The 24,518-nt window shown below is 37.7% G+C and overlaps 2 protein-coding genes across 2 annotated transcripts; both read left to right on the top strand.

Annotated features, from left to right (window-relative positions):
* On the top strand, positions 1-19,157 carry CLEC3B (C-type lectin domain family 3 member B). The gene is made up of 3 exons (XM_087712978.1): positions 1-2,060; positions 15,159-15,257; positions 17,394-19,157. Exons 1-3 carry the CDS (start codon positions 1,958-1,960, stop codon positions 17,792-17,794), a joined length of 603 nt encoding a protein of 200 aa, XP_087569104.1. The 5' UTR covers positions 1-1,957; the 3' UTR covers positions 17,795-19,157.
* Positions 19,158-22,881, top strand: LOC148045860 (uncharacterized). Its single transcript, XM_087712977.1, has one exon. The coding sequence runs from the start codon at positions 19,169-19,171 to the stop codon at positions 19,847-19,849; it is 681 nt and encodes a 226-aa protein (XP_087569103.1). The 5' UTR covers positions 19,158-19,168; the 3' UTR covers positions 19,850-22,881.
* Positions 22,882-24,518: the final 1,637 nt, after the last annotated feature.

Raw genomic sequence — 24,518 nt, 5'->3', positions numbered from 1 at the left:
TGGTTGTATTATATCAAGTTGATATCGATTTTTAATGCCCACATAGACTTTCTCTAGGATGACCTGTCTCCAATCAAGCCCTTTAGGTCTTCTAAGACTGCACCTATTGCCATTATAATCAAATTATCAACCTTGCATCTAATTGTCCTCTTCTTTTTCTTTCCACAGTTACCAGCATTGCTTTCTCCAGAGAGCTTTGTTGATGTCCAAAGTATGATAAATTGAACTAGAACGTTTATATTTTAAGGGAAAATTCTGGATTGATATGTTATATGATCTATTGTTTGTTTTCTTGGTTTAATCCATGTAATTCTCAGAAGTCTAAACAACATATCATGTGTCTAGGACAACTTGCCATGGTCAATTCACCACAGCCAACTCGATGTGGCAACTAGCTGCAGAATAACTTGCTGCATGACAAGAAACTATATCAAAGAAATGATGGAACAGAATAATTAAAGAAAGGATGCCAAAGGAGAGACAAGATGAAATGCGAATAACAAAAACTATTTTTAAATTATTATTTTAAATAATTAAATTGTTGAATTGTCCCGTGGCTAGTTGGCCTGTGTTGAGTTAGCTATAGTGAGTTATCTTGCAGCAAGTTGGCCATGGCAAGTTGGCCATGGTGAGCTGACCATGGCAAGGTGACTGCAGCAAGTTGTCCCATTCCATTCAGAGTGCTGTTGGCTGGGTGTTGTTATGACTGCTGCTCCTTTGCAGTTTCTATTAAGAGAGTTATGATAGAAAATCTGTCTTTTAGCTTGAGTGACAGATTACATAAGAGCATTGGAAGGGCATGAATTGATTAAGATGCTCTTGATTGTGACCTATTGCTACTCCAAATACTACCACTCCCTTGCAACATTTTATAATTGCTCTCTCTTGATTTACCCAATTTATTACACCCATTACATCTCATGCATGGCAGAGAAGCTCAGATTGAAAATTTTATTTCAAATTATGCTCTTCTGCCACACATCTCTCCTATCAATTGGACTACTTTTGGGGCACAAGTTTGTATCTTTCCAAATGAGTGATATTCATGTGTTTAAATCTCATAGGACTAGCAGTCTTCCAGAAGCTTGACAAATTCAGTTTCAAAAGCCCTAAAGTAGCAGTTATATGCATTGGTGAGCTAACATTCAGGCTACTTAAAAGGTGTTTAAAGCCATCCTGGGAACATGCCCAGAATCACTCAAGTCACTCCACCAATATTAACACAATAAATAGCTGTACAGAAGAATCCAGCAAGCTTGTAAATTGTGTTTAAATGTCATTCATTAAAACTATAAGAATAACACCAGTCTTGTCCCTGAGGCAAAATAGACATTGGCTTTTGGGCAGCTCAATTGATGCATAGCTTCTATCAGTTCAAGGAGGTGAAGAATGCAAATTAACATGGCAATGAAGAACAGCCCTAAGATGCCAGAGGACTTTGCAACTTCTTTTAAATTATCTATGCTTGTTTATTTCATTTTTAACTTGTTTTTATTTCAGATGTTCACTGAATTTTGCTAGCCTGAATGTCTCTGCTGAACAGGGAAACTGAGTTATAAATTTTAATACAAAATATATGTACGTTGATTTGTTCATAAAAACCAACTACAGTGGCTGGTTAAAAGTTAAAAGAAGCACTGTTAAAAGAAGCACTGTGTTGACTGTGAACTCATGGAAATAAGTCTTGTCAGTCTGGGTTTTAATTTGCAAATTTTAAAAATGCCCAGAAAAGTAAAGAGGCATTCTGTTTCCATATATACGCCCCTTCCTGCTTGTTGGAATGCCTTAAGAATTGAATCCCTTCCAGAAATCTGCAAAATAACCTCTAATCACTGGAACATTACAGAAGAAATTGGAACTGTTTTTTGGCCAGACATTTTTAGTTAATGCCATACTAAGAAGTTAGGCAGACCAAGTCCAGTTTTGTTCCAATCTCTTTGAGGGCAGCAGCAGCAAAATGCCATTCCGTGGAATTGGTCTTCTTGTGTGTGTTATTTGTGTGACACAAATAGCAGCTCAACAAAACGCCAGAACCAAGAAAAAGCCAGAACCAAGAAAAGGTAAGGAGCCAAGAAGTGTCTGTTTCATTATAATCTTTTTATTTTACAACATTTGGTTTGGTTACATTGTTTTATATATATGTATAAATATATTTGTAGCCAATATAGTTTAAAATTGCAGCTAACTGTATAATCAAGTCGCAATATACTGAACTATGATTATTGGATAAACTAGGCATGATTTATTATATCTGCTTGAAAATAAATGAAACTCATATTCTTCCATATGCAAATCTGTCTTTAATGCAATCAAGGAAATATCTATTTAATGTATTTGATATAGGAAAACAATAAGATTTGAGTCTGCAGTGCTTGTTCCTGAGGAGTGATGCATACCACAAGTCTTTTATTTACAGTTTGATAATTTTGTGCTGTAATGTAGGCAAATAGAGAATTTGATTTGATTGCAATCATATAAATGTGCAATAAATAAACATTACTCTTACACTATTTTACCTTTTGATAAAGCATGTTAGGCTTAGTGACATTTTTAGAAGATCCTTTATTGAAACTGTCATATATTATTTTGTATATTTAGCCTCTATGCACATAAGATGGTTATATTGCTTTCTTATTCTTCTCTCTTAGCTATTTTTTTTTATTTGTTCTGTTTTATTAAGTATATTAAGTAAGTTTATTAAGTAAAGAAAGCCAAAAACATGAGAATCAGATTCTGTTCTAATTTTAGGGAATCCAAAGATGTTTTTGGTAACTTAAAAATACATTATTTATCTTGTTTCTCAAATGAGGCTAGTTAACTTCTTTGTTTTCTCTACATAACTTGGATATGTTGTACCATAATGTCAGTAATGTGGATTTGGTTAGATACTTTTTGCCCTTGCATGATTAAAATATATTTATTATTGATTTGGGAAAACTCAAATTCTTTGGATTCATTGACAGGGATATAAACATGATTGAATACTTCCTGATGGACTATAAAAATGAAATATGATTTCTAAAGCTTTGTTCCCAAACAATAAGATAGATAATATAATTCCAATATTTTGTTCATTGGAGAATTCAGATGTACCCAAATTGATACAACCACAGTAACATGTTGAACATTTTTGGAAATACTGATTGAAAGTGAACCTTAGACAGAAACTCAACTAAATTGTTTTTAAGTAAAGAAAAATATTTTTAGAAGAGATGTTTACATTAAGATTTTAAAATCTTAATTTGATGTGATATGGTATAGAAAATACTTCTTATAGAAAAACATGGGTCACTTTGAAATGTGTTACAAGTGAGAATGGAATGGATAGGGCTGGGATGGGATGGCGAACCTATGGCACACGTGCCACAGGTGGCACGCGGAGCCATTTGTCAAGGCACAGGTGCTAGCCAGCTGAGTTCAGCCTTTTTTAAAGCCATTTTTCACCCTCCCCAGGCTCCAGAGGCTTGATAGGAGCCTGGGGAGGGTGAAAAGAGCTCCCCTCCCCCCCTCCCCAAGGCCCTTCGGAGGCTTCAGGAGTTTCCCTGAAGCCTCCGGAGCACAAAACACAGGCCCTGGAGGAGGAGCCAACATCGCTATGAGACGGACATGTGATCTCAATGCTCTGAGATCACTGCCAAAACGTTTATCGCTGAGTGGTCCAATCGGAGCTAAACCATCCTGCAGAGATGGTGAACGGGAAGAATACATCCTGCTGATCTCAGGGACACTGCAAAATTCTTCTAGCTGGCGATAAAAGCACAGCCCCTAGGCTGATGAAGTTGGGATGGCTTCAAATGGAAGGAAACGGAAAGAGAAAGTGTTTACAGCTGGTGAGGAATTTTTACTATTTTAAAAGAGACTGCCTACAAAAAACTTAATTTAATTTAAATCTGAAAACAGAAGAAATAAGCTGTGGAATTAAGCTTTGAATGGTTTTGGTCAGTGTGTTATCTTGTTCTTAAATGCTATTTTTATGGATGGAATTTATGTAAGCGTTTTAAAATGAATGGATTAAGTTTTCTTCTTCTATCTTTATTATTATTATTATTATTATTATTATTATTATTATTATTATTATTATTATTATTATTATTATTATTATTACACAGTTGTATCACAGCGGCCAGTTGTTTCGCCGGATTTGGCATTGGTTACTAGTCGGGCCCCACCCAGGGGCCTAGGACGTTGTAACGTATTTTCGTAATATGCGTGCAGATCCAAGCAGTGCGGCTTTTTGCATTTGACTGATGGTGATTTTGTCAATTTTTAACGGTTTTAAATGTAATTCCAGTGCTTTTGGAATAGCACCCAGTGTGCCAATTACCACTGGAATTACCACTGCTGGTTTGTGCCATAGTCGTTGAATTTCGATTTTTAAATCCTGGTATTTCGTGATTTTTTCATGTTCCTTCTCGGCGACCCTGCTATCACCTGGTATTGCGATGTCTATGATTGTGACCTTATTTTTCTCAACCAGTGTGATGTCTGGTGTATTATGCACCAGTATTTTGTCTGTTTGTATACGGAAATCCCACAAGATCTTGACCATCTGATTTTCGGTGACTTTTTCAGGCTGATATTCCCACCAGTTTTTTGCTGTTTTGATATTATAATTTTTGCACAAATTCCAATGGATCATTTGTGCTACTGAATTGTGCCGCAATTTATAATCAGTCTGCGCGATTTTTTTACAGCAGCTGAGTATGTGATCAACAGTTTCATCAGCTTCTTTGCAAAGTCTGCATTTGGCATCATCAGAGGATTTTTCGATTTTGGCCTTAATGGCATTTGTGCGGATAGCTTGTTCTTGCGCAGCCAGGATTAGTGACTCTGTTTCTTTCTTTAATGTACCTGTTGTTAACCATAACCAAGTTTGTTCACTGTCCACTTTATCTTTTATTTTTTCCAGAAATTGGCCATGCAGTGCTTTGTTCTGCCAACTCTCCATTCTTGATTTTATCACATCTTTTCTGTATTCTTGTTTCGTCTGTTGGGCCTTCAGTAGATTTTTGTTCCTTACTTCGATTAATAGGTGTTCTTGACTTTCTTTTAAATAGTCAGCCAGTGCATGTTTTTCTTCTTCAACTGTTTGCTTCACTTGTAATAGTCCTCTGCCACCTGATTTTCGGGGCAAGTACAGTCTATCAGTATCACCACGTGGATGTAAACTGTAGTGCATTGTCATTAGTTTCCTGGTTTTTCGGTCCAAAAGGTCCAAATCAGCTTGTGTCCAGTTAACTATACCAGCTGTGTATCTTATAACTGGTATTGCCCAGGTATTTATGGCCTTGATTGTGTTTCCACCATTCAATTTAGATTTCAAAATTTTCCTAACTCTGTTGGTGTACTCTCGCCTGACAATAGTTTTTACTTCTCCATGCTTGATGTTATCCAGCTGCAGAATGCCTAAGTATTTGTAGGCTTCATTTTCTTTGCATTTAATTAATTGGCCATTGGGCATTTCAATTCCCTCACATGCAGTGATTTTGCCCCTTTTTATGGATACAGTGGCGCATTTTTCCATGCCAAACTGCATTGAAATATCGGTGCTGAATACTCGGACTGTGTTTGTCAATGATTGGATTTCTATTTCTGACTTTCCATAGAGTTTCAAATCATCCATATATAGTAAATGCGAAATTTTTTCAGCTTTTTTGGCTGTTTGGTAGCCTAATTTCATTTTTTTTTAAGATTACTGATAGTGGGATCATTGCGATGATGAAGAGAAGAGGTGAAAGTGAATCACCCTGGAAAATTCCTCGCTTGATATTAACCATTCCGTAGATCTCATTCCCTACTGCCAACTCAGTTCTCCATTGTTTCATCGCCTTTTCAGTAAAGGATGTAATATTTTTGCTAATGCCAGTTGTTTCTAAGCATTTTATGATCCAACTATGTGGCAGTGAGTCAAATGCCTTTTTGTAATCAATCCAGACCATATTCAAGTTCGTTTTTCTGTTCTTACAATTTTCTAATATCATTTTATCAATTAGAAGCTGATCTTTTGTGCCCCTGCTCCTTCTTTTGTTGCCTTTTTGCTCTACTGGCAAGATGTTGTTTGTTTCCAAATAATCCATCATGTTATCTGCAATAATGCCTGTGAGTAATTTGAAGGTTGTTGGCAAGCATGTTATTGGTCTGTAGTTTTCAGGTGTTGTTCCTTTAGTTGCATCTTTCTGAATCAAGTATGTTTTTCCAGTTGTCAACCATTCATCAATTTGGCCCTTTTGTAAAATTTCATTCAGTTGCCTGGCCAATATTGCATGTAAACTGGTCAGATATTTGAGCCAGAAACCATGTAATTGTTCCTTTCCAGGTGATGTTCAATTCTTTACCTTTTTAACTCGATTTTTGACCATCTCAGTTGTTATTTCTAATACTTGCATTTGTTTGTTGCCAATGCTTTTCTCAAAGTCATGTATCCACTTTGCTTTCTTGTTGTAATCCTTTGCATTTTCCCACAATTCTTTCCAGAATTCAACTGTGGCCTGCTTTTCTGGTTTTTCACTTTTGGTGTCACCATTCACATTAAGACTTTGATAAAAACGCCGTTGGTCTGATCGAAATTGCTGATTTTGTTTATATTGGATGATTCGTGCCTCATATCTTTCAATTTTTCTAGCTGTTGCTGTTATCTGCTGTTTTACAATCTCTACAGCTTCATTGATGTTTCTTGTATCCAATCTATATCTTCTGATTAGCCGATCTATGATTTTGTTGTTTTTAAGCCGTTGCTCATGCATGTTCTTTAAGTTACTAGCATCTGCCCTTAATTTTTTGATTTTTTGTTCTAAACGGATTTTCCACTTTGGCTTTGATGCTTTTTCTGTTGTGTGACTAGGTACTTTAATTTTAATGCCTAGTTCATTAGTGACTATTACAGCTGCGCTGTACATTAACTGGTTTGTTTCCAAGATGGATCCCGGTTCAATTGTTGAAAACACTGCATTAACCATTTTCATGATAGGGGCCAAAATTTTCTTAGGCACAGTTTTTAGTGATGGTAAACGTTGCCTTTCCTCATTAAGCAGAAAATGCTCCATGATCTTATCCTTCAATTCTTTTTGTTTTTGAGTTAGTTCATCAGTTGGTTCAGTGATAACTGGTTCTAGTGGTGGTGATGTTATTTCCTCCCCGAGAGCTTCTTCTGGGAGTTCTACTATAGTGTCTTTAGTTGTGTCTTGAATATCAGTTATTTCCGCTTGTGATATTGTTTTTTGGGTTTTGCAATTTGCCTGAATTTCCTCATGTTTAACTTCACTAAACACTTTATTCCGTATAATAAATCGCCTTTGATCTGCTAGTCGTTGTTCACTAACATTTGAATCTGGATATTGTTGTTTCCATAATTCATACATTCGCTTTAAATAACCTCTTTTTTCTGGCTCTGAGTTGTAGTAACAGGCCATTATGGCACGGTTTTCATCTGCACTATATTTTTGTCGTTTTGTTGGCTGGTCCACTTGTAGCCCACTTGTCGACGGATGTCCAGGGACCCCAACATCCGCCGCGGCCCTTGTTAACCCGCGCGACGACCGATGCGGTATGGAATTCTTATTTGTTTTTTTCACCATATTGTATGGGTTGGCAGGTTTGTTTTTACGGGACCAGATGCCAACCTGACCCCAACCCTCCTCCTTTCTCATCCGGGCTTGGGACCGGCAACGGCGGAGTTGTTGTTGTTGTTGTTATTATTATTATTATTATTATTATTATTATTATTATTATTATTATTGTACAATTGTATCACAGCGGCCAGTTGTTTCGCCGGATTTGGCATTGGTTACTAGTCGGGCCCCACCCAGGGGCCTAGGATGTCGTAACGTATTTTCGTAATATGCGTGCAGATCCAAGCAGTGCGGCTTTTTGCATTTGACTGATGGTGATTTTGTCAATTTTTAACTGTTTTAAATGTGATTCCAGTGCTTTTGGAATAGCACCCAGTGTGCCAATTACCACTGGAATTACCACTGCTGGTTTGTGCCATAGTCGTTGAATTTCAATTTTTAAGTCCTGGTATCTTGCGATTTTTTCATGTTCCTTCTCGGCGACCCTGCTATCACCTGGTATTGCAATGTCTATGATTGTGACCTTATTTTTCTCAACCAGTGTGATGTCTGGTGTATTATGCGCCAGTATTTTGTCGGTTTGTATACGGAAATCCCACAAGATCTTGACCATCTGATTTTCTGTGACTTTTTCAGGCTGATGTTCCCACCAGTTTGTTGCTGTTTTAATATTATAATTTTTGCACAAATTCCAATGGATCATTTGTGCTACTGAATTGTGCCGCAGTTTATAATCAGTCTGCGCGATTTTTTTACAGCAGCTGAGTATGTGATCAACAGTTTCGTCAGCTTCTTTGCAAAGTCTGCATTTGGCATCATCAGAGGATTTTTCGATTTTGGCCTTAATGGCATTTGTGCGGATAGCTTGTTCTTGCGCAGCCAGGATTAGTGACTCTGTTTCTTTCTTTAATGTACCTGTTGTTAACCATAACCAAGTTTGTTCACTGTCCACTTTATCTTTTATTTTTTCCAGAAATTGACCATGCAGTGCTTTGTTCTGCCAACTCTCCATTCTTGATTTTATCACATCTTTTCTGTATTCTTGTTTTGTCTGTTGGGCCTTCAGTAGATTTTTGTTCTTTACTTCGATTAATAGATGTTCTTGACTTTCTTTTAAATAATCAGCCAGTGCATGTTTTTCTTCTTCAACTGTTTGCTTCACTTGTAATAATCCTCTGCCACCTGATTTTCGGGGCAGATATAGTCTATCAGTATCACCACGTGGATGTAAACTGTAGTGCATTGTCATTAGTTTCCTGGTTTTTCGGTCCAAAAGGTCCAAATCAGCTTGTGTCCAGTTAACTATGCCAGCTGTGTATCTTATAACTGGTATTGCCCAGGTATTTATGGCCTTGATTGTATTTCCACCATTCAATTTAGATTTCAAAATTTTCCTAACTCTGTTGGTGTACTCTCGTCTGACAATAGTAATTATTATTATTATTATTATTATTATTATTATTATTATTATTATTATTATTATTATTATTATTATACAATTGTATCACAGCGGCCAGTTGTTTCGCTGGATTTGGCATTGGTTACTAGTCGGGCCCCACCCAGGGGCCTAGGACGTCGTAACATATTTTCGTAATATGCGTGCAGATCCAAGCAGTGCGGCTTTTTGCATTTGACTGATGGTGATTTTGTCAATTTTTAACTGTTTTAAATGTAAATTATTATTATTATTATTATTATTATTATTATTATTATTATTATTATTATTATTATTATTATTATTATTATTATTGAACCCTATGGACTAAAATTCTCCTTCCTCACTACTACATGTGTTTTCCTCTTTTTCTCCTCTATTTTACTCAAGAATTTGATTTTTACTTTTTAACGGACTATAAAAAGAAAAGAAAAGAAGGAAACAAAGAGAATTTTAACAACAGAGGGAAAGTTAGTGCTACTGCTCGGAGGCTGGAGGCTTGTGTATTGGGAACAAAGTACTTTCACTTTCCTCACTGGACAGTCTGGCTTGGCAATTCAAAGCCTCACAGTTTGTTTATAGAGAGTGATAAGGGAGCATGTGACTGAGTGGACATGGTCTACTTGACATCATTCACGCACATGCAGTCATATCCCCCCCCGCCTCTCAGCTGGCAAAACAAATTTTCTTGGTTCTGTGAGCGTGGCTAGGTGGGGAGCGGAATATGACTCCATGTGCGTGAATGATGTCAAGTTGGCCATGCTCACTCAGTCAGATGCCCCCTAGCCATGTCCACAGAACCGATAGTAAAAAAAAGGGAAACCCACCCCTGCTCTTCTTCCTCAAGTCTTGCACTGCCATTCCTGATTAACCAAGTAAAGACCTATAACAAAATAAGCAAACTACAGCCCTAGGATCTATTTCTATCACTCTGGAGACATCAGCAAATTCCAGTGCTCTATCACCAAATACAATAACTTGGTTTTTGGATGTATTGAAGAATGGGATATGCAAAACTGAAGACGTTTTGCTATGCCCTATCCCAGCGATGGTGAACCTTTTTTGGCTCGCGTGCCACAAGGGGGGGGGGTCATGCATGGGTGTGCCACACCCATAATGCAATGCATGACCCCCAGTGCGCATGCACACATGAGAGGTGCTCCCCCCATTTTTTACATGCTTTTTTCATCCTCCCCAGGCTCCAGAGGCTTTATAGGAGCCTGGGGAGGGCAAAAACAGCCTCCCTGCCCCCCAGAGACTCTCCAGAGGCTTCAGGGACCATCAGGAGGCTTCCCTGAAGCCTCGGGAGGACTAAAAATGGACATACGAGCAAACCGGAAGTCCCATTTTGCCCCACCCCCTTCCTGCTACTGCTTTTACAGTGAACAGTCCATGTCCCCCTTACACACACACACACACACACAAACACACACAATGCTTGCCACAGCATTTCCTTCTGTTTGAGAGCCTGCTTGCAAAATGTCAGAAAATTCCATATTTTACAAGACGACTCTCAAAGAGGAGGAAGTGGGTGCGGCAGTTCTTCGCAACAGCTGAGGCCAGAGCCATGTTGAATCCCCCTCTGGCCTCAGCTACTCTGAACAAGCGCCCCACCCACTTCCTTCTCTTTGAGAGCCTCCTTGCAAAATGGGGAATTTTCTGACATTTTGCAAGGCAGCTCTCAAAGAGAAGGAAGCGGACATTGCGCTTCTTCAGAGGAGCTGAGGCTGGAGGGGGGTTCAACATGGCTCTGGCCTCCGCTCCTCTAAAGAAGAATAGAATAGATCAGGGCTGAATGCTGCTCCAAGAAGGCCAGCATCCTGAAGAGGGCCGCACAGGACTCTGCTGGCTGCAAAGTGTGGCACAAGGGGCAGAAGCCCCCGAACCCAATGGGCCAATGCTGCTCCAGTAACAGCAGTGCCCACCCACCTGGAATCAGGCCTGTTATGGGGTTCACATGTGCAATGCCCGCCGCCCCGTCCATCTCCATCCTGATCCCAGGCTTCTGCCCCTTGTTCCACACTTTGCAGCCAGTGGAGTCCAATGCTCTGGGGGGGAAGAAGACTCAGCTGCATCCCTCTCCCCGCATGAGGGGCTTCGCCCCACCCACCCACCCACCAGTGGTTTCTGCCTCTTGCTCCACTTCTTTACCTGTGGTAAGCAGCGCCATGGCCGAGGAGCAGGCAGGTGGATGGGTGGGAAGCCATTGGGCTGCTTTGGAGTCCGAAGCCCCACAGAGCCAGCATGAGAGACATGTGGGCCCGAGTGGAAGGCAGTGTTTTCTGCAGCATCCTCCTCTCTTCTTGGGATGGGGGGCTCTGCCTTTGCAGAAATAGAGTGGGTGCGTGTGCAGCAGCCCCAGGATGTCCACTTGCCCTCCCGCAGCATCACCGCTGCTGCCTCTCTCAGCCCCAGCACAGCGTCTGCGTTTCCACCAAGGGCTGCCCACCCACCCATTGGCCAGGCCAGGTTGGATGCCGACCTCAGAAGGCAAGCGGGCATGGGGGACCACTGATAAAGCCATGTGAAAGGCAGGGAAGCATGGCAAGGCCATGGGGAAGGGAGTAGGCTACTTGCTCCCTTCCCCACAGTCCTGTCATTATTCCCTGCCTTCCACGCAGCCTTCCACTTGCTTGCCTTCGCAATCTGGCCACAGGGACACCGGGAAGGCCACGTGGAATGCAGGGAGGCATGGCAGGGCCATGGGGAAGGGGGCAGGGGCAGCTAGCTAAGCCACGACTTGCATGCTTATCTGGCAGACAGATCAGGGACACAGTGCTTCAGGCAGGCAAGCTGCAGAGCAGAGACTGGGTGGGGTGGTGTGAGCGAGCAGTGACCAGGGAACCAGTTTGGGGGTGTGGGCAGGCTGCAATTACTACCTGTTCAGAAAAATACACCAGATGCCGAACCGGACCGAATAGGTAGGAGCCCACCTCTGGAGAAGAGGTGTATTCATTTATAATGAGTCGGTGCAGTGGTACACTGAACAACAGACCTCTGGAGCAATGTTCCCTCTAATTTTTTTCCAGTGTATGTGGAAAAGTATAGCGTTTGAGCAGCACATTTTCATGCCTGAGCACCTGAATTTTTTCCACAGATGTTTCACAGAACAATTGATTTATAGGATCCGAATTGGAATGGAGAAAAATGGTTTTGTGTGTGTATGTGTGTGTGTGTTTGAGTGAGCAAGGGAGGGATCTGGTAAGGGAACTGCGCCTATTTAGAAAAGGTAAATTATTGCAAACATGATCAGTCGAAGATAAGTATGGGGACAGGTTAGGCAGTAGAGAGAAAGTGATAAAAGAGTGGGAGAGAGGAAGAGAGGAAAAAAGAGGGAAGAGAGAGAAAGAGACAGAGAAGGAGAGAGAACGTGACAGAAGAGTGGGAAAGAAGGAGAGAGAAAGAGAGACAAAGAGAAAGAGGGTGGGAGAGACAGAAAGAGACAAAGAGGCGAGAGAAGGGAGAATGAGAAAGTGACAGAAGAATGGAAAAGAAGGAGAGAGAAAGAGAAGAGAGACAAAGAGAAAGAGGATGAGAGAGACAGAGAGAGAAGAGAGGAAGAGGTAAGAGTAAGAGAGAACATCTCATTTCAATCCTGAGGTGCAAATATTCTCTTTGATTGGTAATTTTATTTGTCCATTTACTATCCAATATTCTCATTTCTCCTTAAGTTCATTAAGAATTTCTTTCTTTTTATTGAATTTATCACAATATCTTGAGAACAACTTTTTCTGCATAGCTTTACAGCTATTTAAAATATATAGTAATTTAGGTCAGGTTTTCAGAACATTAGTCTATTTATAAGTCACTAAGTGCAAAGAAACAGAATTCAGAAAGTTGGCTTCCCTTTTTGTAATTTCCTATTGTCTGCTTAATTTCCTACCTACATTTTTGATAACTGATATTCATTGTTGACCCAAGAAGCCCATCATAGAAAGAAACCCTCCCTATGAACTTTTTTGGGTTTCCATGGAATGAAGTTTGATCTTTTTCTCAACCATACAGTAGCATATTCTTTCCAAGGAGGATATAATCAAGATAGTCCATAATTGCCTATCAATCTAACAGTATGGCGATTGACAATCTCTTTATATTTCAACTCTAACTCTTTCAGTCTTAAAGGTTTGGTGAGGAGAAATCCAAAAATTCTTTTAAAGAGGAAAAAAATGCTTGCACAATTGCACCCATGTATATATACACAACACACAGAGAAACAAACTTAACAAAGTGCTAAGTCTGCCCACCAACTAACTCTCTCTCTCTGAGAGAGAGAGAGAGAGAGAGAGGGAGGGAGGGAGAGAGAGAGAGAGAGAGAGAGAGAGAGAGAGAGAGAGAGAGAGAGAGAGAGAGAGAGAGAGAGAGAGAGAGAGAGAGAGAGAGAGAGAATGTGTATCCCTCCTTCCTTTAGCCCAACACTCTAGCTGGCATCCCGGCCAGACAAGAGGGACTGCAAAGGGTCTCCCCGAGTCCACGGCAGTGAGTCATTCAATGGGAAACTTGCCTCTTGGAAGGAATGACCCGGCTTGGCTCCCGCTTTCGATCTGCCGCCCAACGACCGAATGGAGAAACGAAGAGGCAGGAGAGACGAGGCAGGAGAGGTGAAACAGGAGCCAAGCCAGGTCATTCCAAGAATCCAAGAGGGATTCTCTCCCTCCCTCCCTCCCTCTCTCTCTCTCTCTCTCTCTCTCTCTCTCTCTCTTGGCAAATCCGAGCAGCTGCTGCTGGGAGCCCGTCCCATGCCTTCTCCCAACCCCCACACCCTTTCACTCAGCTACTTTCTGCCTTGTGGACCTAAAACTGATTGTTGTCTCCAGGCTGGCTCTCCTCTCCTATTATCATGGAAGGCGTCTCACAAAAACCACTGCGCGGCAGTTGGAAACTGCTGCATGGTGTTTTGTTGCCATATGCGCGGTCACACACCCGCACAGCTTAGAGGGAACATTGCTCTGGAAGAGATGTCAACATTGAATACTTTTCTGATTATTAGCAATTACATTAATTAAACTGAAATACTAGAATGCTAGAATAGTTTTACATAAAGAGGCAAGAAGAACACAGTTTAAAACAAGGCTGACATTGTGATGACTGTGACTAACTGATTACATTGAATTTGACCAGTGCCTAAAGAACCATTGGCATTGATCCTCTTCTCATATGCTTTTTTCCCATGTGTAAAGCACTTTTAATTCTCATAATGAAAACTGAACCTTAAATACAACATGAGACAGAAATGAGTTGACCGTATCACTTTATTATGATAACATTAAACAAAATAGTCAGGTTTGAGGATATTTACTACATTTCAAAACTGTCTTTTATATATTCTTCTTCAAAAGTCACTTTTCTACAAGCCCATAATAAAGGAGGATGCTTAGGAACATTCCAAATCACTGTGGTAGGCAAACTTTTATATATGGTTGTTGATCTTCCATCAGAAACAGTTCAGTTACTATATTTTCATGCTGTTTACAGTATCTAAATGTTAATTAGAAGCTTAAGTTTCCTGAAAGTCTAGTTAATTAGAGACTACTAACTTCTCCCTCATTGTGAGATGGTGAGTTACGTAACAATAAGCCCCACTTTAGCTGTTGTGCATCAGTAGATTATATGTAATTTGAAACCTAGGGGAGTTATATTGTGATTTAAAACTTGTGGCAACCAGAAGTAAAGTACATGTAAACAAGGTTTGATTTACACAAGAATCTTGAGTTTTACAGTCTGCAGAATTATACAGTGACATTAATAGAAGGAAGAAAATTACATAATTGTATATGGTACATAATATACTGTTAAAACCAAATGGGAATGCTTGAGAAATATATGTTATTTTGGTAAAATAAATTTATAAGAAAGAGCAGACAACATATACAAGGAATTAGAATTGCTGTTTTTTAATTCATTCTTTAAAAAAAACTGCAGTAAAAAGAGGGAGCTATTTTGTTTTTGTTTCTGATGTATGAAATATTTTCAGTTGATAACTTTATAAAACATACAGTATATGAGTATACAAATTTAGGACAAGTACACATAATTTGCTTCTTTTCACTTGAGGTTACTCGTCAACAGAGGAGGAAGTTCTCATTCTACTCATCAGTTTGAATGCAGTCATTAGTTGTAATCAGATGTTAAACTTTATCTTGTTACTGACTTAATAGATGCTGTAAGCCTCAGAATGATTGAAGACATTAAAGAGCAACTAGAGAATCTTTCCCAAGAGGTGGCCTTACTAAAGGAAAAGCAAGCACTTCAAACAGGTATAAAATCCATCCATTGTAACTTTTTTAGATCACAAAATTGACTTGGTTGTGGAACAAATAAAAAAAAAACAGGTTTTATTTCAGGAGGCCCAAAAAATTTAGACTAGTGGATATATTTGCTATATTGAGTGATTCATGGATATTTTCTGAAAATGGCTGTTATGTTGTTTGGGGCTAATTAGACAAAAAAAAAAACCCCCATAAATGTTTGTTCAAAAATTCAGCATAAATCAGAGATAGATTGTGGGTTTCAAAATGTTGAAATATTCTTTAACTCATAGTTTTCAACTTCAACACCTATTTCACATAAAATAAACTAGGAAGTTCAGAGACAAATAATTGACAAAGAAACTGAGTGGGGAAAAAAGAGGGGTCATAGTAACAAACATCAAATTACTAACATTTTCTTCCCCAAAGGTTAAAGATGATAATAAATGAGCTCACACCAGATGAAAATACTCAGAGCAAAAAAATTACATCAAAAACAAGCAAATTTCAGGTACACTCCCTATCTTACCATACACATACCATACATAATCATTCCATTTCCCTCTCTCACTACAATCCCATTGTAGGAAAGACTAAAGAACAAAGAAAGTGACGTGATTAAGATGCCCACCCCCCTTCTTGTCCTCTCCATGTTAGCTGAACTGAAATATATAGCTGGATCAGAACCTCTCTATTTCAACTGAATTAGAATATAAATTGGACCGGAATTGTGAAATAAAAAGAATCTTGGAAAATTTAAAACTTAAATTATAATTAACTGTATAACTAATTGTAACTTTGAAACTGGACATTGTGGAAAGGTGGGAATTTGAAGAATTGCGTGAAATTATAAAAATATGCATAAATCATTAAAATTAAGTTTAAACAGAATTTTGAATGAGGAGAAGCAGGAAATGAAGGAAGAAAAGGGGTGGGTAATGAAATGGTAGAAATGATGGAAAATAATAAGCAAATAAAAGAGTTCACTGGGCTTGACAGTGGCTTGGGGAAAATTGAAAAGGGTGGACATGTCCCAGCAAAGAAAAGGGGGGCGACAGGAATACAGAATTGGGACAAAAATCAGATATTTATAAATTGTTATGTGGAAAATATAAAGTTGAGGCATGTGATTTACTCCTGTACCATATAATTATATTGAGTTGCTAACTGATTGAACAAGATAATGGAAAGATAATTAAATAAAGGTTAAAATATATGAAATATTATATTACACAATAATTAAACTGAGTTATTAGTTTATTGAATATGATAATGGGAAGACAATTAAATATAGGTTAAAATATGTGAAATATATAGAATTCTTAAGAAGATGAACAAAGTGAGATGTGTATTGCTTGTTAAATGTAAGCTAAGTTAAGATATGGAAAAATGGAGGGGAAACGTGAAATATACTTATAATGAGATTATAATGACAGAATTAAAAATTTGGGGTGGGTAATGATATATAACTATACAATATTATGATGAGAATAGCTGGGAATTATAATCAGGTCCACATTCCGGCCAAAAATATGTGTATGGGTTTTTTTAAAAATATAATTGCTATATATGTATACTTTTTTCTTCATTTCTTCAAAAAAAAGATGTTAAGATTAAAGATGTTTATTGACATGAAATTATAAATATCATCAACATAAAATGGAGCTTGGTCAGAGGCTGAAATACACCAAGTAAATGAGATGAAGAGTGTGGAAGAGAGAGAGTGGTAAGGGAAGAAGAGAAGGTAAGGAGAGATGGTAGGGGGGAAGAGGATGAGAGAAAGAAGTGGAAAGGGGAGAGAGGAGAAGAAGAGAGGAAGCGGAAGTAGAGAAGAGAAGATAACAGAGGGAAGAAAGGAGATAGGGAGGAGGAGGAGGAGGAGAGAGAGAAGAAAGTGATGGACAGGACACCATACAAATATGGTGTATGGAGAGCAGAGGACCCAATAATCATTTTTGGGGGTTGACGGTAAGACGAATTGATGTTAATATTTAATAATATAAAAAAATGTTGGCTATGTAACAGTATACATGTGGTTATTTCTTATGGAAATGAAAAAAATAAAAAACTTTTTTTTAAAAAAAGTCCTCATATATGGAATTTTGATAATATTTTATTTCTCCCCTTTTTCTTATTTTTTATTAGTTTGCCTGAAAGGTACAAAGATCAACCTAAAATGTGTCCTGGCTTTTTCCCATGCTAAGACCTATCATGAGGCCAATGAAGATTGCATTTCCCAGGGTGGCACCCTCAGTACACCACAGACAGGTGATGAAAATGATGCTCTCTATGACTATGTGAGGAAGACCCTGGGGAATGAGGTGGAAATTTGGCTTGGCATCAATGACCTGGCAGTGGAGGGCAAATGGGTGGACATGACAAGCAGCAGCATTAGCTATAAGAATTGGGAAACAGAAATCACCACCCAACCTGATGGAGGGAAGCAAGAAAACTGTGTAGCATTGTCTGCAGTGGCTGTGGGAAAGTGGTTTGACAAGAGATGCAGAGATCAGTTGCTCTATGTATGCCAGTTCATGATTGTTTAATAGATTCATCTCAGGGAAGGTTTAATCAGTATAATCCATTGATCCCTCGAGTTTTGTGTGTGCATCTGTGTTTACTTAAACATAGATATATAGATATTTATAATGAGACATATACCTATGTATACACGTTTAACAAAAAATGTAATGGCAATGTATTATAAGGAATTTGATCTTTACTGCACTTTAACTGGTTATAAGCTTAGAAGCAACATTATATTTACTTAGCTACAAATAATAAATATCTATATTTTTACATTTAGAATTTATTACAAAGACTTCACATTGGGAACATTCAATCTCTGCCAAAGTTTCAATTTATTGTTGCATGCAATTTTCCTTCAGTCTTCTTTCTTCTCCAGCTAATCACCCCAAAAAGTGGCTTTTGTTAAACTCATATCCTTATCTGTTGGACTAAATAGTTAAATAGTTCATCTGAAGATGAAAGTGTTTTTAGCATCCCTGCTTTCATTTCAGGGCTGAACTCAAAAGTAAGCAGAGTTGCCTTAGTTTATTCTATGCATACAATAAGAGAAGAAGCAATGAAGGAACTAACAAAAATGTTTTATGTGTTTTGTTAAAATATATATTACTAAATTGCTTGGCTGTATTTCTTCTACAATTTTCTTCTGGACATATCTAGATTAAAAACATTAGGTAAAAATGAAGAAAAAGTAAAGTGGGGAAAGAATTGACCTACTTGCTGCAACAAATTGTACCAATGCATAGAAAGAAAAGTGAAATATTTCAGGAAGTGGTTGCAGCACTAATCTTCACCCAAGTAACATGGTCATTAGGGGAAAAAATCCAGAGTATTTCTTCAAAGACTCGCATAGAAACATCAGGGAGTCAGTCATCAGCTTGATTCTGACTATGGTTCTTGATCATTGTGTTTACTTATTTACATGTAGGATTTATTTCCATTCACAAAGGAGAACTTTTTTCACCTGTTGAAAAGTATCTCAATGAGTTTCCCCATTTACCTGAATAAAGAGGATATCTATTGGCAAAAATACATTGCGTCAAGGCTGCCTCTGTTCAATTCCTAGGAAAGAAAAATCCTTGGTTCCATAGATTTAGAGAAAAGTATTTTTACTGGGAGCAAACTGAAGCAAGCTCTGAAGCACAGAGTGTGATTAGCACTGATTCAGCCCCCCAGTAGCTAGGCAATCAGAGGCCACAGCATAACAGAGCAAACTGACATGGCCTTGAAAGTAACCACACTTGTAAAGCTGTAATGTAAACTCCCCCCTATTTTATGGCAGCAGGCATCCAGCTAGCTGACATTCAGCCCCCCATAACATGTATATAGTTACAACATACAATACATCACACCAAAACTGGCAATCCCTTTAGGGTTTGTCGGGGTATTTTTCTATGGAAAGTTTGGAGGAGTTGGGGAGGAAGCCAGCATCCCAGCCATCTCTAGCGGCTGCTAGCCCTTCGAACCAAAGATCTTCAGAGGATATGCTACAGAGAGAAAGATCCAATTCAACTAAGGAGCTTCAGATGATATTACAGACTATGCAAGAGGTAATGGCTAAAAATCATGAAGAAATAAAAAAGGATATTAGAGAAATAAGAAATGATACTGGAGAACTAAAGGAGAGGATGCAGAAGATGGATGATAAATTTGAGAAGTTCCAGGAACAGATCAATAAACACGAACAAAGAATAAATGTAATAGAAGGAAGGTTGGAGAATGAGTGGGGGGGAATGGAGCAGCTGAGTTCTAGGCTGATCCAGGCAAACAAAGAACTTGAGTTAATGGTCCTCACATTAGAATCAGAGAAAGCAGCCCAATTTCTATGGTTTCAGAATGTAAAGGAAGAAAAAGGTGAGGATTTACCATACACGATGGCAGACCTTATGGCAAAGGCTTTGGGAATAGGAAAGGATGAGATGGCAAGTGAGATCGATGAGACATATAGAATCCAGACAAACTATGCAAAAAAGAACAATCTACTGAGAGAAGTCCATGTAAAGTTTGTTAAAAAATCAATACGTGATGAGGTGCTGAATAGAACAAGAGATGATCCAATAATACACAGTCAATGACAACTAACAGTCCTAAAACAGGTACCAAGGAGAATCAGAGAACTAAGAAGGCCCTATCAATTTTTAACATTTGTCCTGAATAAATATGAAATTAACTTCAGATGGCTGATGCCATGGTAACTTGGAGAGATAGAAGATTCAGAATAGACACAGTGGGACAAGTGGAAGATTTTTACAACAATCTTGTTGGGCAGGAGGATGAAGAAGACGAAGGAGAACAGCCAGGAGCAAGGATGAAAGGACTCAGGGCACAGATAAGAAGAGAAAAGGAACTAGTGGAGACAAGAAAGGAGAAAGAAGAAAAAGGGGAAGAACCAAAAGAAGTGAGTGAGATAAGGGCAACAAGAAGCACACGACCTAAATACACATAGAATCATGTCAGGAGAAATCAAGATTCTATCATTGAATATCAATGGTCTAAACACACCCCAGAAAAGGAAAACAACCTTTAATAAACTAAAACATTTGAATTACGACATAATTGCAATGCAAGAGGTCCATATAACTAAACGACAGATCCAGATCTTAGAATATCCTAAATTGGGTAAACTTTACACGGCATTAGCTGATCAAAAGAAAAGAGGAATAGCACTATATGTTAAAGACACGATCCAGACTAAACTAATTTATCATGAAGAGGAAGGGAGAATAGTAATTGTAGAAATAATGTTAAACCAAAAAAAGGTGTCACTGGTTGTAATATATGAAGGTCAGGAAAATTTTTATTATAGACTACATAGCATTATTCGAGAGATGGGAAATGAAAATGTCTGTTTAATGGGTGATTTCAATGCTATAGTTGACCAGAAATGGGACTATAAAAGTGGAAAGAAGAGAAAAGGAGCTAGGAGTATTTTGCCGAGGGCATTCTTCCAAATGGCTGAAGAACTTAATATCTATGATGTATGGCGAGAGAGATGTCCAGAGGGAAAGCAATATACTTTCTACTCAAATAGACATGAATCCTGGTTAAGGATAGATATGGTCTTAGATGTAGATGGAGTTAATTTCGGAAGTGAAGGAGATAGACATAGAACCCAACTTATGGGCCGACCACAATCCCATGAGGATTATATGGAAAAAAACAAAAGGGCAGTTATCGTTGGTTATTCAATAGAACAATCCTAAAGGATCAGGAATATATTAAAAGAGTTAATCAGGAATTAAGACTTTTCTTCAAAGAAAACTGGCCAGGAGACACATCCATACAAAACCTATGGGACACAACTAAGGCATTTATAAGAGTGGTCACAATATCGGCTACAGCTAGGAAGAAAAAAATTGAGAATCAAAAAATAAGAGAGTTGAAAGAAAGGTATAGAAATTTAGAGAGTGAACTTCAAAAGAAACCACAAAGTAGAAGTATAAAAAATATGAATACAAATCAAAGAGAAGAACTAGAAAAAAATAACAGGATGCGAGATAGTAAAAAAGATTACATATTTAGGAGTTTATATCACAACCTCAAATGGGAAATTATGTAAGTATAAATATGAACCATTATGGCATAGAATACAGATAGAAATGAACAAATGGAAAAAATTATAACTGTCTTTGTTGGGAACGATAGCAGAAGTAAAAATGAATGTTTTGCCTAAGTTTCCATTTCTTTTTCAAATGATACCAATACTCAAAAAAATTGCAAATTTGGAAGAATGGCAGAAGGGTATTAATAAATTTGTTTGGGCAGGGAAGAAACCGAGAATAAAACTTAAAATAATGCAAGTTGTACGTGAGAGAGGAGGTTTGAAAATGCCCAATTTAAAATTATATTATGAAGCAGTAGTTTTATCAACAATTAGTGACTGGATTAACTCAATAGATAGAATAATGAACATTGAAGGGTATGATTTGGTATATGGTTGGCATGCTTATTTAATATACGATAAGAAGGTGGATAAGATTTTTAAAAGTCATATTTTAAGGAATGCTCTATTGCATGTCTGGAAAAAATACCAATATAAATTAAATGATAAGATACCTATGTGGGCAGTACCCAGATACACTATAGAGAATATAAGCATAGAACAAAAACAGGATGTAACCACATACAGAGAGCTTCTCACCATAGAAAGAGGTGTACTACAGTTAAAACCTTTGAATGTATTAAAAGAGGAAAGGGTAATTCAAACCTGGTTTCAGTATGGACAGCTACAAGCTAGATGGAAAAAAGACCAGAAAATTGGTATTATGCAAAATGAGGATAACTTAGTAAAACAAATTAGGGACCAGAGTCAAATGCATATAAAAAGGTTATATAATATATTGATAGAAATAGATTCTGAAACAGAGATAGTTAAAGATTGTATGATAAAATGGGCACAAAACTTTGAAGAACCAATAATGATGGAAACATGGGAAAAGATATGGGTAAGAAATGTAAAATTCACACAAACCCCAAACTTGAGAGAAAATTTTTATAAGATGTTTTATAGATGGCACTTTGATCCTAAAAAATTAGCTTGTATGTATCTAAACTTACAATCTAAATGTTGGAGATGTGATTGTGCTGATGCTACGTATTGTCATGTATGATGGACTTGTAAAAAGGTCAAAGCATTTTGGATAAAAATATGGTGGATTGTTCAAAATATTCTTAAAAAGAGGATAAAGTTTACTCCTCAATTATTCTTGCTGGGTATAATCACAGATTGTACAGTTATAGAGACTAATTTGATTCTGAACTTCACAACGGCAGCAAGATTGTTGGTGGCGCTGTACTGGAAGAAAGAAGAATTGCCTACTATTCAAGAATGGACGTTAAAAGTAACAAACTTAGCAGAGATGGCTAAAATATCAGCATACCTCAAGGACTATTCAGATGAGAAATACAAGCTGGAATAAAGAAGATGGATTGATTATATTCAAAATAAATATGGGACTAAGAAACTTCAGTTAGCTTATGAATGAATGAACAAGGAATGTTATAACTTATCTAAGTTAGCTTTACAAAAGGGGAGTTAAAGTACAAGTGAAGGGACGATGCTAAAGTTAATTAGTTTATTTTAGTGTATGATTGCTAAATGTTTATACCCTGTATTTGCTCTGGGAGGTTGGGGGGAGGTTGGGGGGATGTGTGATTGGGGGGAGGGAGGGAAGGGGAAAGGTATACACAATTGTAAAATTTATTAAAACTTTTAATAAAATAAATAAATAAAAGGAAGTATGGAATTGATCAAACATGAATTGGCTATATTTGAAAACGCAAAATTGGCACAGTCTATTAAAAAAAAAAACTTTGAGAATGCAAATAAACCGGGGCAGTGTCTATCCTATAGGCTGAAGAAGCAAAAGCAAAAGAATTGGATCAATAAATTACAAGATGAAAAAGGCGAGATCTGCTATCAACTAGAGGAAAAGAAAAGGATTACCCAAGAGTTCAATGAACAATTATATAGAGAAAACCGAGACTATACAAAGGAAGAATATTACAATATCTGGAAAAGTCAGATCTGCCAAAGATACCAGAGGAAATAAAGGATATGCTCAATGAAGACATTACAACATCAGAGATAATTGAAGCCATACAAAGACAAAAGAATAATAAAGCTGCGAGGCCAGATGGGCTGCCAGCGGAAATATATAAAGAATTCCAGGATGTGCTTGTTCCAACACTGTTGGACATTTATAATGCTGTGTTGAAAGAGGCAAAGACACCATTATCATGGATGGAGACTAATATTGTATTATTACCTAAGGTGGACACAGACCAGATGTTTATACAAAATTACAGACCAATCTCACTGCTAAACGCAGATTACAAAATTTTTGCTCTAATAATAGCAGAACAGCTGAAAAAATTCCTTATATCATTCATCCACACAGATCAAAATGGATTCCTCCCCAGAAGACATATTAAAAACAATATGAGAATTATGCTAAACATTCTTGAATATTATGAAGTGCATAATGAAAAACAGGTTGCACTATTTTTTCTTGATGCCCAAAAGGCATTTGATAATGTGTACTGGGAATTTTTGCATCAACAATTGGAATTGGAACACATGGAATTTGGGGATAAATTTATAAACACAATTAGAGCAATATACACAAATCAAAAAGCCAAAGTAATAATTAATGGTGAATTAACGCAAAGTATAGCAATCCAGAAAGGTACAAGACAAGGTTGTCCCCTATCCCTGCTGCTGTTTATATTAACCTTAGAAGTTTTAGCCAGAAATGTACATAAAGAGGAATAGATAAAGGGACTAGAAATCAAAAAGGAACAATTTAAGTTACAGGCTTTTGCGGACGATCTAGTGTTTGTGTTAGAGGATCCTATAAAGTCTGGTATGAAACTTATTGAGGAATTGACAGTATGGGAAAATAGCAGGTTTAAAGATAAATATGACTAAGACTAAAATGTTGGTTAAAAACATGACATCAAAAACGAAAGAGGAGTTAACGAAGAAATTGGGTATCCAAACTGTCAAAAAAGTCAAATATCTTGGTATACATTTATCTGCGAGGTGTGTGACCATCAAAGAAGATAACTATACTAATTTGATCAATAAAACTAAGAAAGACTTAGAAAGGTGGAAAAACCTACAACTGTCCCTGATGGGTAGGATCGCAGTCATAAAAATGAATGTATTACCAAAATTTCTTTTCCTATTTCAGAATATTCCCATTAAATTAGAAAAAGGTTTTTTTTAAGGATTTGAATCAA

This window comes from Thamnophis sirtalis, unplaced genomic scaffold (assembly GCF_051295495.1).
Source record: "Thamnophis sirtalis isolate CommonGarterSnake01/CBP01778 unplaced genomic scaffold, rThaSir2_p1.2 scaffold_4, whole genome shotgun sequence".
Taxonomy (NCBI): domain Eukaryota; kingdom Metazoa; phylum Chordata; class Lepidosauria; order Squamata; family Natricidae; genus Thamnophis; species Thamnophis sirtalis.
The sequence above is the reverse complement of the archived record's forward strand: the minus strand, read 5'-3'. Positions and strand labels throughout refer to the sequence as shown.

Excerpts from the sequence above, each read along its gene's own strand:
- LOC148045860 (XM_087712977.1), top strand. The coding sequence starts at position 19,169 with ATGGAAAGTTTGGAGGAGTTGGGGAGGAAGCCAGCATCCCAGCCATCT.
- CLEC3B (XM_087712978.1), top strand. The coding sequence starts at position 1,958 with ATGCCATTCCGTGGAATTGGTCTTCTTGTGTGTGTTATTTGTGTGACA. Across the intron at positions 2,061-15,158 it reads AAAGCCAGAACCAAGAAAAG|ATGCTGTAAGCCTCAGAATG; the intron begins GTAAGGAGCCAA and ends CTGACTTAATAG. Across the intron at positions 15,258-17,393 it reads AAAGCAAGCACTTCAAACAG|TTTGCCTGAAAGGTACAAAG; the intron begins GTATAAAATCCA and ends ATTTTTTATTAG.